Source organism: Stegodyphus dumicola, chromosome 7, assembly GCF_044657685.1.
Source record: "Stegodyphus dumicola isolate Sdum_Otavi_A_Nest chromosome 7, ASM4465768v1".
NCBI lineage: Eukaryota > Metazoa > Arthropoda > Arachnida > Araneae > Eresidae > Stegodyphus > Stegodyphus dumicola.
The window spans coordinates 81319123-81336903 of NC_140774.1; the positions used below are offsets into that span (position 1 = coordinate 81319123).

Below are 17781 nucleotides of genomic sequence, written 5' to 3' on the forward strand. Positions count from 1 at the left end.
TTGACATGATTTTGAAAATTGTCGCCAACGCCAAAGTGACCTGTTTACCATTCATCATAAATGTCCGGTTTACTGCTCATAACAATGTTGCCAAATCCTGTGCTTACTGTATATTGGAATTGAACCGACTTTGTTTTATATGAGAATGGAAAGGCATTTTCTTTTGTTCAACATACACTGCACATACCCACGTGAATCTCTTGATTCTCGATGTTACTGAAAACCAGAGTTTTTGAAAACTTGCTTTGCCTTTCTAAAAGACAATATGATTGCAGCTACAAAAACTGGCTCTATATCAGCTGCCTGAATGACGCTCATGCGATATATAATTCATGAAGAAAAGTGATCACTTCCAACATTGGTGTAAAAATTGCTTTTTGGCGGGAATGACATATGAAATTCCGACTTTTCCAGATTTTGACTAAAATATTTAAATTCCCTGATTTTTCCGGGTAGCGTGGCAACCCTGTTATTAAATCATCAGTTTAAATCCATTAAGATGGCATGTAGAAATTATAAAATTAAAAATAGGAAATAGTGATTTATAAAATAATGAAGCATTTATGATCTAAAAGGTATCAAAATTTACAAAAAAAAAAAAAAAAAAAAAAAAAAAAAAAAATATTTGTTTACTTTATTAAACATTACTTTCAATGTAAGTTTTTCAGTTACAAAGTTCCACTGTTCAAGTCCTGTAATTTCTATGTTGATAATTTTAACTAATATATCAATCAAATTTTTTTTCGTTTTCAATAACCCTCTGTCACTTTCTTCGCTATCGATATTTTCTGGATCTAGAACCATACTGCAGATTTCGCCGTTCCTTGATTGATGTTGGGGCATTGAAACCGCAATGAAAAACATCTGTTATATCATCATTTATTACTGCATCTCCACATTTCTTTGTAATATTTCACCTTTGGCTATCCAAAAACCTTCAAATTCGTGGCTATCATCTTCTTCATCCTCACGAAGAAATATGGTAGTTGACTATAAATTATGCCAAGCATTTTTTAAAGTATCTGGAGTTATCATGATCTTGCTGTGCTGCACAGCAGATTTTATTTCAAGATTATTTATTAGTAGATATTGGTGTTCAGTGGAGATGATATTCAATATTTATACTCATTACAGGTTTCGCACATATTTCTGCACATGGAAATTAAGTACTTTTAAGGATCATTAATGAAAAAAATTAAGGATCTATCAGCAAATGGGAGCTGAATAAATTCAATTAAAATTCAATCAACTTATGTCTGAACTCAGTTTTTGTAACCCTCTAAGAATAAAATAGATCTTTTCTATTAACCTTTTGAGGCCAGGGCTTTGGTAGCAATAAAAGCTACCAAAGAACAAGGAATCTTGAACAGAATGCTTTCCCCCCTAAGAAATCACCTCCTATTTGCAACAAAGATTCTTGTGTGTAGTTTAATGGATTCTCAGAGGGGTGCATCTATGTCGCAAAAGGAAGACCTTTGAAAGAGATAAGTGGTTAAAACCCTAGGGATGTCAAATTTGACATTTCACCCCACTTTTCAGCCTGGAAAATGGGGTAAAAAGACACGGCCACTAAAGTGGACTCTATGGCCACTATGATGGCCATCCCGTCTTCAAAAGGTTAAACATAACTATAAAACAAATTTGAGAATAAGATCCCCTTTATAAAATTTATCAAGTAGCATTAAATATTTTACACGTATAATAGTTGGACATAGTTCGAAATAAGTAATAGTTTGAAAGCTTAGGGACATTTTATTTACGTTTTACTAACAGCTTTATGTTGATTTTTCTTTTATGTCTCATTTTGCCACATACTTACAACCCTATACCCGTGGGCACTATGACACCCGCAGATCGTTTAAAGTGTGCCCTCCGCTGTGCGATCACTTTATAAAAATGCTTTTGTTTTCAATAAAACTCTACTTGAAAGTTTTCTCATTTTTAATGAAAAAGAAATTGCGTCCAACACAGGTACCAGCACAATGCGACCAATTTCTTTCTTTTTTTTAATGTGCATTTATTATGAACTCTATCATACTATGAATTCACCTTGAAAAAGTAATTGGTGCCTGCCGTCTAACATACATTCTAGAATGTGCTCTTGGGGACAAAATGGTTGAGAACCCCTGGTCTAGTGGTGTAGTAAATAGAAGGTAGATTTTATGTCAAATGGCATAGGTTAAAATGAGAAATAAAATCATAATCAGCATGATTTGTAACAGAAGCATGGCTGTTGCCAGTGCTGCTGCTTGCCTAGAGAGAGATTTGTTGATCAGAACAAACCTGAAAGCCTGATTTACTTTTGAGGTTGGCAAAATTTGAAAGTTAGTAGTGCACCACCTATCTGACTCAGTTAGTGTTATTGCTTCATGTAGAGTTCCTGGCATTGTAACCTAGTTAATATATTTTAAGGTCCCAATAAGTTACTAGATGCAAAGAATAAGTTTTACATTGTTGTGCTGTATCTTGTGATTACAGTAAGGATTAATGAAAAGCAATAACTTGCTTTAATATGCAGGAATAATATTTAAAGGTGAGTAGTAAGTTACAAATAATTAAATTACGTAGTTAAATACCCTTAATCCTTATTTACATGACCATTATTTTAAATTTTATTTAATTTTTAAAAACATTTGTTGAAAAAGCACTATTAAAATCATAATCTAATAACATTTCATAGTTTAAAATGCATGTAAAATTGTCAGTTTTAAATCAATGTCATAACATTAATTCTTAAAAGCTACAAAACATATATGTGTTGTAACAACAACACATAACAAAATATTTATGCGTCTTTTTAATTTGAAGCCTTCCCAGACATTTTGGCTTAATTTATATAAATTTTCTTCTCTTTAAACATCTTTCCTAACAATTAAATATCAGTTTCAATACACAAACTAATGTTCCTACTAGTTTCTATGTGCTTTATCTCCTAATTTTGCAATCTCTTAACAGTGTACATAACAAGGTTTTACTTGATCTTGTAAAAGTTAAATAGTTCAAAACCTCTTATAGACATGAAGCAAATTATCACTATCTGAAAGTAACTACAAAGTCACATAATGGCTTAAATAAACCTTTTATTTAAAAAGAACTTCGAACATACAGGCGCATTCGTATGTTGACAAAATCAATTACAGCTTGTGGTGATGCAATTAAACAGGAACAGTCAAATTCAAACTAAAAATGTGGACTAGTAGTCAAAGACTATACAATTTAATTTTAATCTAAGCTAGCTCAGTAACTCCATTGTCGTAACAAATTCAAATGTTGCGCAATGAATTAGCTCTGATGACAAATTATCAGAGCTGGCAGAAACTAATGCAACATCCAAGTGGAGGGCAAAAACACAGTCTGTCAGTTTGTCTTTCAGTCCCGAAACCCCAGTTTAACTATCTGATTTGCATTATGGTGAGGAAAGGGAAAGGGGAACTTATAGTAAAGGTTAAAATTATAAACAATTGGTTAATTTACATAATAATAACTGTACATATCATCAAAGAATAATTTTCTTCCTCTTTATGCATTGTTTCCTTCTTCAATTCGTTTCCTCTTCACTTTAGAATTAATTAAAGATTTCTGTTGTTCTAAAAAACAAAATGCATTTAGAATGTAAAGAAAAACCTGATAAATATTAAACAATGTACAGCAAGGGCTGCTTTCAGGGCTGATGAGGCAGAATTTTTAGAATTTAGTGACACATCGAGCAACAAAATCTAGAAATGGCAAAATGTTTAGAATTTAGACAAGGCCCTGGGAGAGGAATTTAGGATCCACAGAGATTGCATCAGGTGGGAAAGTGTCAGCTCCATGTATGATCCATTGAGACATATAAGGTGAATCTTTTAAATTGTTAGTTTTCAATTTCTTTATTAATAGAAAAATTCTTTTTTATAAATGCCTGTCCATGCAAAAAGATTAGAAACATTTTTGATATTTTCCATACTTGTGTCTAGTGAAAAGTTGAGAAAATAAAAGATTAAGACATTTTAAGAAAACGACTTCTAGTATCAGAAGTACAAAATTCAAACATTAGGTTTTCATTGTCCTTCCAAAAATTCCCCAAAACGTAAGAAATTCATCACAAACTTTCTATAAAATATATCCATTGTGTTAATACAATGAAGACATTTTCATTTTGTTAATTTTTTCTGGAATCTTCTGTAATTGTGGGTTTGTAAATCTTGCCTTCAAATCCTTCTAAACTTTCCAAGTTGCAATGTGTAAAATCCTAAAGAAAAATTAGCCCTACCAATTCTCCAAGAGAAAAGGAGCTAGAAATATTTTATTAAAAAAAAAATCGGTGGAAAAAGTGTAAAATTAATTTTATAGCAAAAACTGCTACATAATTTGACAATTTTATGGGAAAATTCTTACCATGAAAAAATTGAAAGGAATAAATTTTTAATTAATTATATAGCTATTTTGCTTTTGCTATAAATTGTTTTGCAAACTGTGCTTTATAGCATTTATTACCTTGTTTATTTTCAGATTCAAAAGACTATATAATAAGTCGCCAAAATGGAAAGTAATTTTACTTTACAATATGACAGCAAAAGAAAATAAAAATGTTTTATTTTAATGTTATTCCTTAAATGTAATTTAAATATATTACCATTATTTTAGTTAAATTATCAGTGTTATTATGTTTCTAAAAAAAAAAGCGTCGAAAAATCCTCAGATCTCCGAATCAAAAATTTTCTATAGAAATTAATGTGGAAATTGCCAAATTTAGAGCCGTTTAATAAAAGAATTTACATTCCCAAAAGCAGAAAGTTGTTTAAATGCTCTTCATTAGAAAAAAATGAAATAATTTTGAAATGCATGTTGCACTCCTTGTTTAGAAACTCCAGTATCCCACCACCCTTTACATTAGAAATAGAAACAAATTATAACCCATTCAAAAGATAATCATCATATTTAACAGTGAATTGTCAAAAATATTCCTCCATAATGATAATTCACACTCGAAACAGCAGTCGTAAAAACAAGACAGAAATTTCAGATGATTAAAATTAAGGACTTTCTGCCGATTTTAGTCAAAATTAAGGACCAAAAAACCTAACTTTTAAGGACCTTACGAACCCTGCATTAACAGAAATATTACTCACGTGATAGACAAGATTCATTGTAATTTTGCTACTCACCCAATTTAATCATCTAGAAATGTTTATGCATTTCTTTTCAATTTGTGTCCTTTTATGGCTACAATACCAAATAATCCACAATACTTAAGAGAGAAATTTTTATTCTATGCTTGAAATAACTGATTAGGGTAATCTTATTTTTTTCTTTTCTTTGAAATGTCTAATAAATGTAATCTATTTTCAATCAGTAACTACTAGTGCTCTGAATAGCTCAGAAATTTATTACATTCAACAGCATATAAAGACACAGATAATTATAATGTTATGAAAAAACTGCTAAAAAATTTTAATATTATTTCAAGCAATTTTTATACTATTCAATTCAAATATAAATATTTAATAAGAAGCTTCTAGACAACTTAATTATATTATTTATAAAAATTCAGAAGTTGCCAATGAGTTCTGTGGGTTTAAACTTGTTTTATGATTAAAATTGAGTTTTCATAACAAACTATTATACATGATAAATATTTATGCACAACTAAAATTTGAAACTTCTTTCTACAACTTTTACATTTCTCTACATACTTTTACAAAAGTTCAATGCCTTTTCATACTTTCAGTATGGTATAAAAATGTTCATAGGTTTCAACATTGTTTGAAACTGAATTAAGTTAAATTTTACATCAATGAGCCAGATAGCTGAATTTTCGGCAGCTAGCCAATTTGATATCCACTGCATCCTTAACCTAAAAATTATAACAAAGTAAATATACAGGGAATTACCATACCTAATGCTAAATATCCTATTAAAGTATACTTAAACAGTATTTTATAATTTAAATTTTGCATTGCATGATTTTACAAAAGCTGTTTTTGAAGTTAAAATGTAAGAGAGTAGGGAAAATAATGCAGAGAAATAATTAAGTTTAAAATTTATTTACTTATTTTGTTAATTACAAAAGCAAATAGATTACATTACCTTTGGAAATTGTAATTACATATTTACACAATGTATAATTATATTTATTTAATATGATATTAAAACTTGTAATTTAAGACCATATTTTTTTCATAAAAACACTTGAAAATTACACAATATATAATACTGCATTTCATTTTTTAATACAAAATTATTTTTCACTTCTTCTGTGTCTTGGTGGTCTATCATAAACCTTTGCAGAATAAACTTTTGTATTTTGACCAGACTGATATCCACTGTTTGAACGGTATCTATTTTGTACATTTGAGTACATATTAGGCCTGTCATGAGCTCTTCTGATTAAACGACACAGCCTTTTCAAAATGAGGTACTGATTTTCTTCTGACTGAGATGAATTACTTATGCTTCTCAAAAAATCTATTTCCTCTTTGTCCCGATTATTGAAGAGATTTGTATCAAACTTTTCAAAACTTTTATTCAAAATAGCAGTCAGTAGTTCTATATCAGACTCAGAAGATGAAAGTTCAACTAGTTCCATAAGAGATTTACCATCAAAAGAAACAGCTGGCCACATACTTGGAATAAAAGCTGGAGCATCTATATTAAGATATTTTTTCCTTTCAATATTGGTTGTATTATCAATAAAATCTGCAGCATTTGCATTAAGATCAGATTTTTTACTTTCTTCAATATACGTATTGGTTGCTTCAAAATCTTGCTTATTATCCCTAATCCCATCGTCTAACATTTCTGAGCCACCAGAAAAATATGAAATTCCTCCTGTATCATAATTCTCATTCTCCTCATCTAATTTTCTCTCATTAAAACTATCAGACTGCAAAAAAATATCTTTTTGTATTCCTTGATCAACATTTTCAACCTGTGAAAATTCATGACAGTTTGAACTTTTTTCAGAATCCCATGTCTCAGATAAATTGGAACGATCATTGATCAAATCTTCAACCTTTCTTGAAGTTTCCATTGAATTATTAATAAAATTTCGCTTTTCATCTTCAGCGTCTTCAGTATCAATACAAGTTGCCTGAATACAAGTCGGCTTCTTATTCATCGAGTTTTTCTTTTCAAAAGTCTGCAGATTTATGTTCTTGGATCTTCCCGACATTTTGAACTGCTGAGGAGTTAACCTATAAATAAAAGATTTTCAGATTAAAAGTTTACACACATATTCTGAAAAGTTTCAATAGAATATTACAGTAAATTCAATGTAGTTGCATTTAAAATTGGGATATAATAATAATAATAATAATAAAAAACGGTGTGACTACAGTTACCAAGAATTAGGTCTCGCTGAACTAAAGCTAAATGCTCTTTTATTTTTTTATATGTACAGTCAAAAGTCGTTAATTCAGACACTCATAATCTGGAATGATCTATAATCCGGACCTCAAAGCTACAAACTTTATGACGTTTGCGCATAAGACCTTTACGGCTGCGCATATGCGTGTACGCATAATACGTTTACTCATGCGCGTTTAATGTATAACCGACAGTATAAGCTAAAATTATCTATTTTGGTTAATGTTGCAGATTGCGTTGTTCCTTAATCTTCGATATGGATCTGGCTTATTACTTTTTGCAGACTGTTGGAGCAATTTCATAAAAGTAAGCTTGAACTTTCGATTATGTCAAACAGAATTTCCGATGCTGGAGCTCCCAAAGGATCTACAAAGCGAAAGTATGTTTTGATGTTCATCAAACAAAAAGTGGAATTGCTGCAAAAAATGGATAAAGGCACATCCTTTGTTTCTCTAACCATTCCGAAATCTGTTTATAAATTTCACGCTGCTCTGCTGGAGGGAGGGGGACGCCATGGCGCGAAATGAATTGGAAGTTGAACTGTCAGCACGGCGCGCAATGAATCCTTATCTTCAGGGCAGATGTTTTTATTTGGCTTAAAATTCCTTACTAAATGTAGTATTTCATCTCGATGTACTCCATCTTTGATATGATTTAAATCAAATTCCTTGTCATTATAATTCGCTTCCAATAGTGAAGAAAGTGACACAGAGGTTATTGAAAACAAAAAAATTTCTATTGACAAATTACTTGGTATTCTCGACACAGCAATTATAGGACTTGAAGAGCGGAACTTTGTAACTGAACAAGAAATTATGTCTGTTTATAGAATTAAAGAGAAAGTATTATCACATAAAACGAAGCAACTTAAACAACTTACATTGAAAGAAATATTAATAAAGTAAACAAATAAATATTAAGCTCTTTTTTTTTTTTTTTTTTTTTTTTGTAAATTTTGATACCCTTTAGATCATAATTGTTCTTTATTTCATAAATTACAGTTTCATATTTTTAATTTTATAATTTCTGCATGCCATCTTACAATATTTAAACCGACGATTTATAATCCGGAATCGCCGAAGTCCCGTTGAGTCTGGATTAATGACTTTTGACTGTATTACTTAATACACTGGCAAAATAAATTAAAAGAATTTGCATATTTGATCTGCGATCTCCAGAACTACTGGACAGATTTTAATAAAATTTGGTGTGAACATAGGTTGGTATAATACAAATAAAATGAACATTCAACAGTTATAATAGACACACATGTTCGTGTGTAATACTCATGGGAGTCTGAAGGTCTGAAACAGCAGATATAGAAGGAAAGGGGTACAGTCACCTCTTACAGCCATACAGGCCTCGAAGTGGCCTGTAGAGCGTCCCAGACCTGCTCTATAGGGATGACGTTTGGAGACCTGGCTGGCCAATCCATCCGGCGAATATCGTCACTCTCAAGAAATTTGTTGACCAGAAGAGCTCTATGTGGCCTCGCATTATCATCCTGTAAGATAAACTCAGGGTCCACTGCAGCTCGGAAAAGGCGAACATAGAGCTCCGAGACTTCATCCCTATACCTCACACCAGTCACAGAGCCTCTGTCAAAGACATAGAGAGGTGTGCGGCCATCCAACATGATGCCTGCCCCGACCATTACACCGCCACAGCCATAATTGTTGATTTCGCAGATACTGGAGGGTAGGTAGCGGGTCTCTAGCTCTCTCCATATAAAAATACGGTGTTTAGGCTAGAACCGAACGGTCACCCATTGCCCCATGTTAATCGGACTCGCCTGTCCGTAGACTTGAGCAGGATTCAAACAGCCTGTCTTCTGGCAAACAACCTTCTCTTCATTGTCTTTTGGAAACATCCACTCTTGTTACATGGGTTCCTGTGGCTTCATACAAGTCCCGAGAGAGCTGAGAAGGTTAATGTAGAAGGAAAACTTACTTCATAGATTACTTCGAACTGTATACAATCTCATATACCTTGTAGAAGAACACCCTTCTAAAGATATTCTTTGACCAAAAAGTATTCAATAATTCATTAAAATTTATTATTTATAAATATAGTATCTATATTTTTGCATGACACAAGGACATAATAAAAATAGAGACTATATAAATAATGCATTGATAAAATGAATTATCCCTAACATGAATTTCAACATGAAATATTATTTAGAATGGAATTTTTTGAAAGATACTGTATCTTTTTGATACATGCATAACCCAACATTAGAATCTAGTTTTTCAGCTATAAGAATTAATGTTGTAGCTGAAAATTAAGTTTATCAGCTATAAGAATATAAGAATAATCATATCAGCATCCCCTTGATTTGCATTTTATAGGTAAATGTTGCACACATTTCATGCGTTTTTCATCCACCACAGAACTTTTTTTTTATGATTACAGGATAGATAATTTTCATTTGATTGTTTAGGTTCACTACATCCCATAGATATAAAACAATAGATAATTTCCATTTCTATATGCTTTCTTTTTCTTTTTTCCTATCTGCATTGCTCTACTGTAAAGTATAAAAGAATTTACTACAGCTACATCTAAAAAATGATGATGTCAGCATTTTTAACCGTTTCTATTTATTTTCTATGTACTTTTTATTTGGTTGAAGTGATATACATCTATCAGTAGTCTCAAACTCAAACTGCATGTACACCTATTTTTGATTACAGCTTCACATCGAAGTTTCATTGAGCTGACTAGAGTTTTAGCTCTTCTTTCGTTATTACATGATGCCAGGAAACAATTACAGCCTCAATTAGTTCCCTTTTATTTGATGGGCACCTTATTCAGACAAGAGTTTTCAAACGGTGCCACAAATTTTCGATAGGATTGAGGTCAGGACTGTTTCCTGGCCATGACAACAATTTAATGCTCTTTGTATGAAACCACTCTTTCGATATTTTGGCCGTGTGGCAAGGAGCAGAATCCTGCTGAAAAATAAACGAAGCATTGTTGGGAAAGAGATCTCTGATGGAAGGTAGAAGTTTTGGTTCTAGAATAGTGTCAATATATTTTCTGGCATTCAGTGTCCCATCGATGACATGAAGGCGACCAATACCATCTGCTGACATGCATGGCCAAATCATAACACTAACTGGGTTCACCTAATGCACAATCTGAAAGTAGCTGACAGGCTGCAATCAATACATAATATGTATACAGTGGTGGCCAAAATTGTGGACACTTGGAAATTTTTATGTTTTTGAACTTTGTATGCTTATAGAAAACGTTATGTTTCACAAAATGCAAACTTGTATATATCATTTTAAAGAGAATTTATTACTGAATTCAATACAAAAAACAAAATTCAATTATTTGCAATACAAAAAAGTTAAACAATAATAGTTATCGATATACATTAGATAGTGATGATTGCAGTGAGTTATCAGTACTTAGTAGGGTATCCTTTATTTTTGATTACAGCTTCACATCGAAGTTTCATTGAGCTGACAAGAGCTTTAGCTCTTCTTTCGTTATTACATGATGCCAGGAAACAATTACAGCCTCAATTAGTTCCCTTTTATTTGATGGGCGCCTTATTCAGACAAGAGTTTTCAAACGGTGCCACAAATTTTCGATAGGATTGAGGTCAGGACTGTTTCATGGCCATGACAACAATTTAATGCTCTTTGTATGAAACCACTCTTTCGATATTTTGGCCGTGTGGCAAGGAGCAGAATCCTGCTGAAAAATAAACGAAGCATTGTTGGGAAAGAGATCTCTGATGGAAGGTAGAAGTTTTGGTTCTAGAATAGTGTCAATATATTTTCTGGCATTCAGTGTCCCATCGATGACATGAAGGCGACCAATACCATCTGCTGACATGCATGGCCAAATCATAACACTAACTGGGTTCTTCACAGTTGCTTGAATGCAGTCAGGATGTAGCTCTTCTCCTATTCTACGTCTTACATATTTTCACCCATCACTACCGAATAATGATATCTTAGTTTCATCACTCCATATAACTTGTGACCACTGATCATCTATCCAATTAATGTGTTTCTTTGCCCACTGCAGTCTTTTTTTCGTTGTTGAAAATTAAGATAAGGCTTTTTTTGTGGAATTCTACCTCTCAGTCCAACATCTGTTAATCTTCTCCTGATTGTTCTTGAACTGACAGAAACACCAGCATCATTCAGATCACTTCTGATGGCCGCTGATGACATTTTTCTATCTTGGAGACATAGTCTTTTTATTCTTCTGTCATCAATAGATGTGGTGCACCTTTTTCGGCCTTTTCCTTCTTTGTTTTTTATTGAATTTGTGCCCTGATATTGTAAACAAAAATTTCGGACTCCAGATGTAGTCCATTGCAATATCCTTTGTCAGATTGCATACTGGATAGGTAAATTCATCTACAGAAACAATTTCAGATTTTTTTTTTTAAGGAACATATTTAAAGTCTTCGATCTAATCTGAATTCATAATTATGCCAAAAAAATCAAGAAATTCCTTAAATCAAGCATATAAAAACATCTCATCTTCAGTGCGAGTATTGCTAGATATATCATCTGCCTAAAAAAAGTCTTTGACATTGCATACTAATCTTTCCTTTGTAAGTAGGACTACCATAATTCCTTTTCTTCTAAACAACATTAAAAACATTACAAATAAATCATGAAACAACATTAAAATTATCTAAAACTACTACCTTATTATAGTTTACATGTTTCTCTTCCCCCCCCCTTCTTATAAAATTTTAAAGGCCAAATATAACAAAGTTACGTCACTAATAACTTTGGGGCTTCAAAGCCCCAAAGTAATGAGCAGCACTAATTTTGCATAGCACAATTTTAACTCGTAATGCTGAAAGCAAAACCTTATTTAATTCCCTAGATGATATTTAACTGATGCAATGGCATAAACATGTTGGAAATTCAAAGTAAATAAATCTCCTGCATAAAATTTTAGACAAACACAATGACCTTCCAGAATGCTGAATCATTGTTTTCTCCCTAACGTGAATGCATTGCAATGTCACACTCTCTTTTACTTGTTCAACTTTTGAAGATGGAAATACTTTTCATTGACACGGGCAGATGTGACAATATTAAACCAGTTTTGTTTCCTTTATTCATCATTAAATCTTTACATGTTTTTGTGAGATAATCCAATTTACTTATTAGATTGGTCATAGTGTCCCTTGAAGTTCGTTATAGTGGGACTCAACTGTATTATAAAATATTTCTACTTACTCATCAATTGAGAAAACAGTTCGAAAAGTAAGATTTATCCGAGGCTCTTTGCTGTGGAAGTGCTTTGGAACTCTATGCTAAAAATATAACAAATAAATAAAATTAGACATTGTAAGAAATGTATTTCATCACAAGAATATGTAACTGCCATTCATGAAATTGACAGAAGAAATTTACATCTAACCCTTCATTATAATATTTAATTATTAATATATTAATTTAGTAATAGTTAATAAAAAATTCATATTACTAACAATAAAATTACATTTTCTTTGTATTTGCATTGCAAATAAAATATAAATTGGCACATAAATTAGTTAGATTTAAAGTGGATAAAATAAGGTAAAGTAGAGGAGTTATGATAGTCCTACTTACAGAGGAAAGATTAGTATGCAACATCAAAGACTTTTTAGGTAGATGATATATCTAGCAATACTCCTACTGAAGAATGTTTCATACTGATGGATAAACAATAGCTACTGGATTACCTTATCACTACCCCAACTTAACATTACATTGTCTTCAGAATAAAGTCTGCATCTATAATATTTTGAATATTGCTGATTTGAAACAATCACTGGGGAATTCATGAACATTCCACTTCAGATATATGCTAATGTAAAAAAATATGCTACTTACTGTCTCCAAGTGCACCTTTAGGGGAAAACAGCAGAAAACAGCATATGTCTTGTAAAACCTACTTGTATTATAAATTTTTGAATACACAAGTTTTATTTCCAATTATTATGCATTACATTCTTCACTATATTTCGTGTTTTGCATGCAACTGTAATCAGGTTTCTTGTGAAGACGACCCTATACACAAACAGTCTGTGATGTTTTGGAGCTATACAACTAATATATCAGGGATGGTCATGTCACTAGGGGTGGTTCATGTCTCTAGGAGCTGCATGTTGGAATTCAGGAATATTCGAGAGCCACAACTAGATTTCCCCAAAACCACAAATCCATATTTACATCATTTTAAAATTTGTAAAACTGGTTTGAAATGAAGAACATTTAGTAATGTAAGTTTAAATGTATTTTATTTGCACAAGAGCCACACCACTCGCCTGCTAGAGCTGCACGCGGCTCGCGAGCCGTGCTATGGCCACCTATGTAATGTATCATAGATAAAATTATGTTACAAAGGTTTTTAGGAATATTAAACACAGCCCCTTATTATTTTAAACCAAAGAATTTGTATGGATGGTAGCAATTTTCAGCAGCTAAAAATAGGAAAACTAGTACATGAAAGTATGACTGGGACAAATGGAAAGATTGAAAAAACTAGGACTTTTTCATACTTATGAAGCATACTACTGTTGAAAGTAACCCCCCTCTCTTGCTACATGATGTTTCCCAGCATTCTGAAAGGATGCCTCCTCTTCAAAAAGAGGAAGTTATCCTTCTAGATTCCCCTCAAACCTTTCACGAAGGCGCACCTTTGTTTAAGACGCTTATGGAAGGGAATCGAAGCATCATACAGGACTGGAGTTTTGCATTAATAAGCCTATTAAAAAAAAAAAAAAAAAAAGTTCTAGCATTGTAATTTTTGGTACCATTTTAGATTATTACTTGAGCTCTTATATATGTTAAAATTAGCATTTAATAACCTTTTTTTCTTTATTTTACATGAAAATATATTTTAAAAATTGCTTATCTTGTAAAATAATTTAGTGCTATTCAAATTATTCCAAAGTTTTAATTGATAAAATCCATCAATAGTTTAAAATTAATAAAACAATACAATAAAGACTATTTACAGTAAGAAATAACAGAATTTAAAATGAAGACAGAGTGTGGTAAATCTTGAAGCATGGAGAAGTATCACTTTTTAACTCATAGAAAAAGTATCACTTAGAAAATGAATCATCACTCTCATCTGTGTTAGTAAATGGTTCATTAACCATACGAGTGTATTCTTCCTCTGAAAAATAGCGCCTTCACTCCATAATAGACTGGAGGTGAGGCTTTCCGAAATACGTCTGAAGGCAATACAGAACCTAAAAGACCACATGGTAGAGAAAAAATAGAATAACAAAATCTAACGTGTCACCACATGACTTGTAGAGCACTTGTACGGAATATTAAATTATACACATTTTTTCTTGCATTTCATTTAAACTTATTGGATTGAACTAAATCTACTTCACGGACAAGGCATAAACCACAATAGAATAAATGCATTCTTTAAAATTCACTCTATTTGTTTACCATAGCGACACTCTGGCGCTAGATTCACTTAACGGTATTACATTTCGTTCATATTATAACTCAGAATGCACAAAAATTATATCATTTAAAGAATTATCTAATCGTTGCCACACGTTCTATTCAAATACTATAATAAAGTAACAGCGATGTATAAAAGAAATTAAGCAAACAAAACAAAACAAAAAGTTTTCCACAGACGGTTGAGTGAGTATTTCTCATTCAATTAATTCAGTTCTCACTTCGCAACAAGGCAAAAATACATAAAAACTCAAAAAATATCTTTATTAAAAATTACGAAGTAAATCTTAAACACTTATTTCCTCGAAAAAATTCCAGAAAGGATTAAGCATGATTTAATTCGCAATAATAAATGAAGGCGTTATCTTTGTCGTTGTGAAGCTAAGTTTCTCTAGATTGGCAACAAATCCACTATCTTGCTGTTTCAAATGTAAACAAGCAACGGACACCATCAAAAAAAAAAATATTAGGCTTAGTGGCACTTAAACAACTTTAAAATTGTTGATAATTCTAAAAATATTGCATACAGACTTACTAAAGGCATAAAAACCTTAACCGGAAGATAAGAACAACATAATTCAATCATTTTTAAAGCAAAAAATGTACAATTTACAAACATATAAGAGTAAAGAAACTGAGATCACTGAGCCGGGTAACAGAGTGGATATATACATAAATATATATTTATATATGTTTGGTGCAGCCGATAGCAACCAAAATACGAGGTGCACATCTACATGTTATAGCAGTCCTATATACAAAATTTCAACATTCTGAGGCTACTCGTTTTTGAGTTATGTGAGATACGTTCATACAGACGCCACAAAAATTCTCTTCAGAATTCATTTTAAAGCAGTTTTATAATTTTTTTGGAGTAAAAGAGTATTTTATTCTGTTCTTATGTACAGATATCACGTAAAAACATCGTTAAATTGCATTCGATAGTGGTCAAAACAGATATTTTCATTGAAATATGCTGCCTGAAACTTTTCGCGATTACAATACTTCCTTTTTACTTCGTACAAAAAAGTAAAAAAGGAATTGGATATAAATCAGACACGCCAATGTTTATATTAGCATGCAGGGATTTAAAGAGGCCATCATCTCTGTTTATGCTTTCCTCCCCCCACCTTCACAACAGCTGATGAGCAAAATACCAAAGTCAGGAACCTAAAACTGCATTCATTTCAAAAGTAATGGACATAGGATGCCATCTAGTGGTCTTCAGAAAAATGTTCCATCTCAAAATGTGTATACGCATGACCCATCCTCTGCAACCACTAGTGATGCGTGGAAGGGCCGGTTACAGAGCTGATGTAGCAGAATTTTTAGAATTTAGTGGCACAACAACAAAATCTAGAAATGGCAAAACATTTAGAATTTAGAGCAGGCATTGAAGGAGAATTTAGAAAGGCACTAGGCAGCAGAATTTAGGATCCACAGAGGTTGCATCAGGTGGGAAAATGCCTAATGCCAGCTATGTGTATGATGCATTAAGACATATTAGATGAATCTTTTAAATTGTAAATTTTCAATTTCTTTATTAATAAAAAAATCCCTTTATATAATGCCTGCCCATGTGATAAGATTAGAAGCATTTTTGATATTTTCCATGCTTGAGTCTAGCAAAAAATAGAGAAAATAAAGGGAAGATAAACATGTTAAAAGATTCTAGTACCAGAAGTAAAACATTCAAATATTATGTTTTCATTGTTCTTCCAGACGTTCTCCAAAAAGTTAGAAATTCATTGCAAACTTTCTGTAAAATACGTCCATTACGCGTTGATAGCATGGGGACATTTTTCATTTTGTTACATATTTCTTTAATCTTCTAGAATCGTGGGTCTATAAATCTTGCCTTCAAATCCTTCTAAATTTTCCAAGCTGCAATGTCAAAAATACCAAAGAAAAACTATTCCAACCAATTCTGTAACAGCAAACAGCCAGAAGTATTTTGGAAAAAAAAAAAGGAGAGAAAAAAGTGTTATGTTAATTTTATAGAGAAAACTGATGCATATTCCGAGACAATTACATGGGAAAAACGCTTACTATGAAAAAATTAAAAAGAAGACTTTTTAATTAATTACATAGCTAATTTTGCTTTTCCTAGGTGCTGTTTCGTAAATTATGCTTTACAGCATTATACCTTATTTATTTTTCAGATTCAAAATATTATATAATAAGTTGCCAAAATGAAACTTTATAATATGACAGCGAAAAATAAAAATGTTTTATTTTAATGTTATTTTTTAAATATAATTACGATATGTTACCATTATTTTAATGAAATTTATCAATGTTATGATGTTTAAAAAAAATCGTCGAAAAATTCTCAGATTTTGGAATTAAAAATTTTCTGTAGAAACTGATCTTAAAATCGCCAAAATGTTGACAAGTCGCCAAATTTAGAACCGTTTAATAAAAGAATTCACATTCCCAAAAGTGAAAATTGTTTAAGAGCTCTTTATTACGAAAAATGAATTTCGAAATGCTTATGTTTCATTTCTTGCTTAGAAACTCGAGTATACCATGAAACTCGAGTAAATATTAGACATAGAAACATATTAAAACCCATGAACCCATTCAAAAGATAACCATATACGTCAGTAAATCGCCAAAAATATTCCTAAAAAATGCTAATTCACACTCAAAATGGCAGTCGTAAAAACAGACAGAAAATTCAGATGATTAAAATTAAGAATCTTCTACTGATTTTGGCCAAAATTAAGGACTTTTAAGGACCAAAAACCAATTCCAAAAAATTTAAGGACCGTACAAACCCTATGTATATGGTGGGGCATTCGAAGACCAGTACATTATGAGCTTTTAAAACCAAACAAAAAGCTCAATTCGGAGAAGTACTGTCAGCAATTAGACAACTTAAAGACAACAGTCCAAGAAAAGAGGCCAGCGATTTCAACAGGAAGGAAATCGTACTGCATCATAATCATGCCAAGCCACATGCTACTTTTGG

At 31.8% G+C, this 17781-nt stretch overlaps 1 protein-coding gene across 1 annotated transcript in view; it reads right to left on the reverse strand.

The window, feature by feature from the left end:
- Positions 1-6010: 6010 nt before the first annotated feature.
- Positions 6011-17781, reverse strand: part of LOC118193944 (uncharacterized) — a 61037-nt gene continuing 49266 nt past the window's right edge. The window contains exons 9-10 of the mRNA XM_035365109.2: positions 12573-12649; positions 6011-7175 (exon numbers count right to left, since the gene is read on the reverse strand). Of these exons, the coding sequence (XP_035221000.1) occupies positions 6221-7175; positions 12573-12649 (1032 nt within the window). The 3' untranslated portion in view covers positions 6011-6220. The remainder of the gene's footprint in view (positions 7176-12572; positions 12650-17781) is intronic.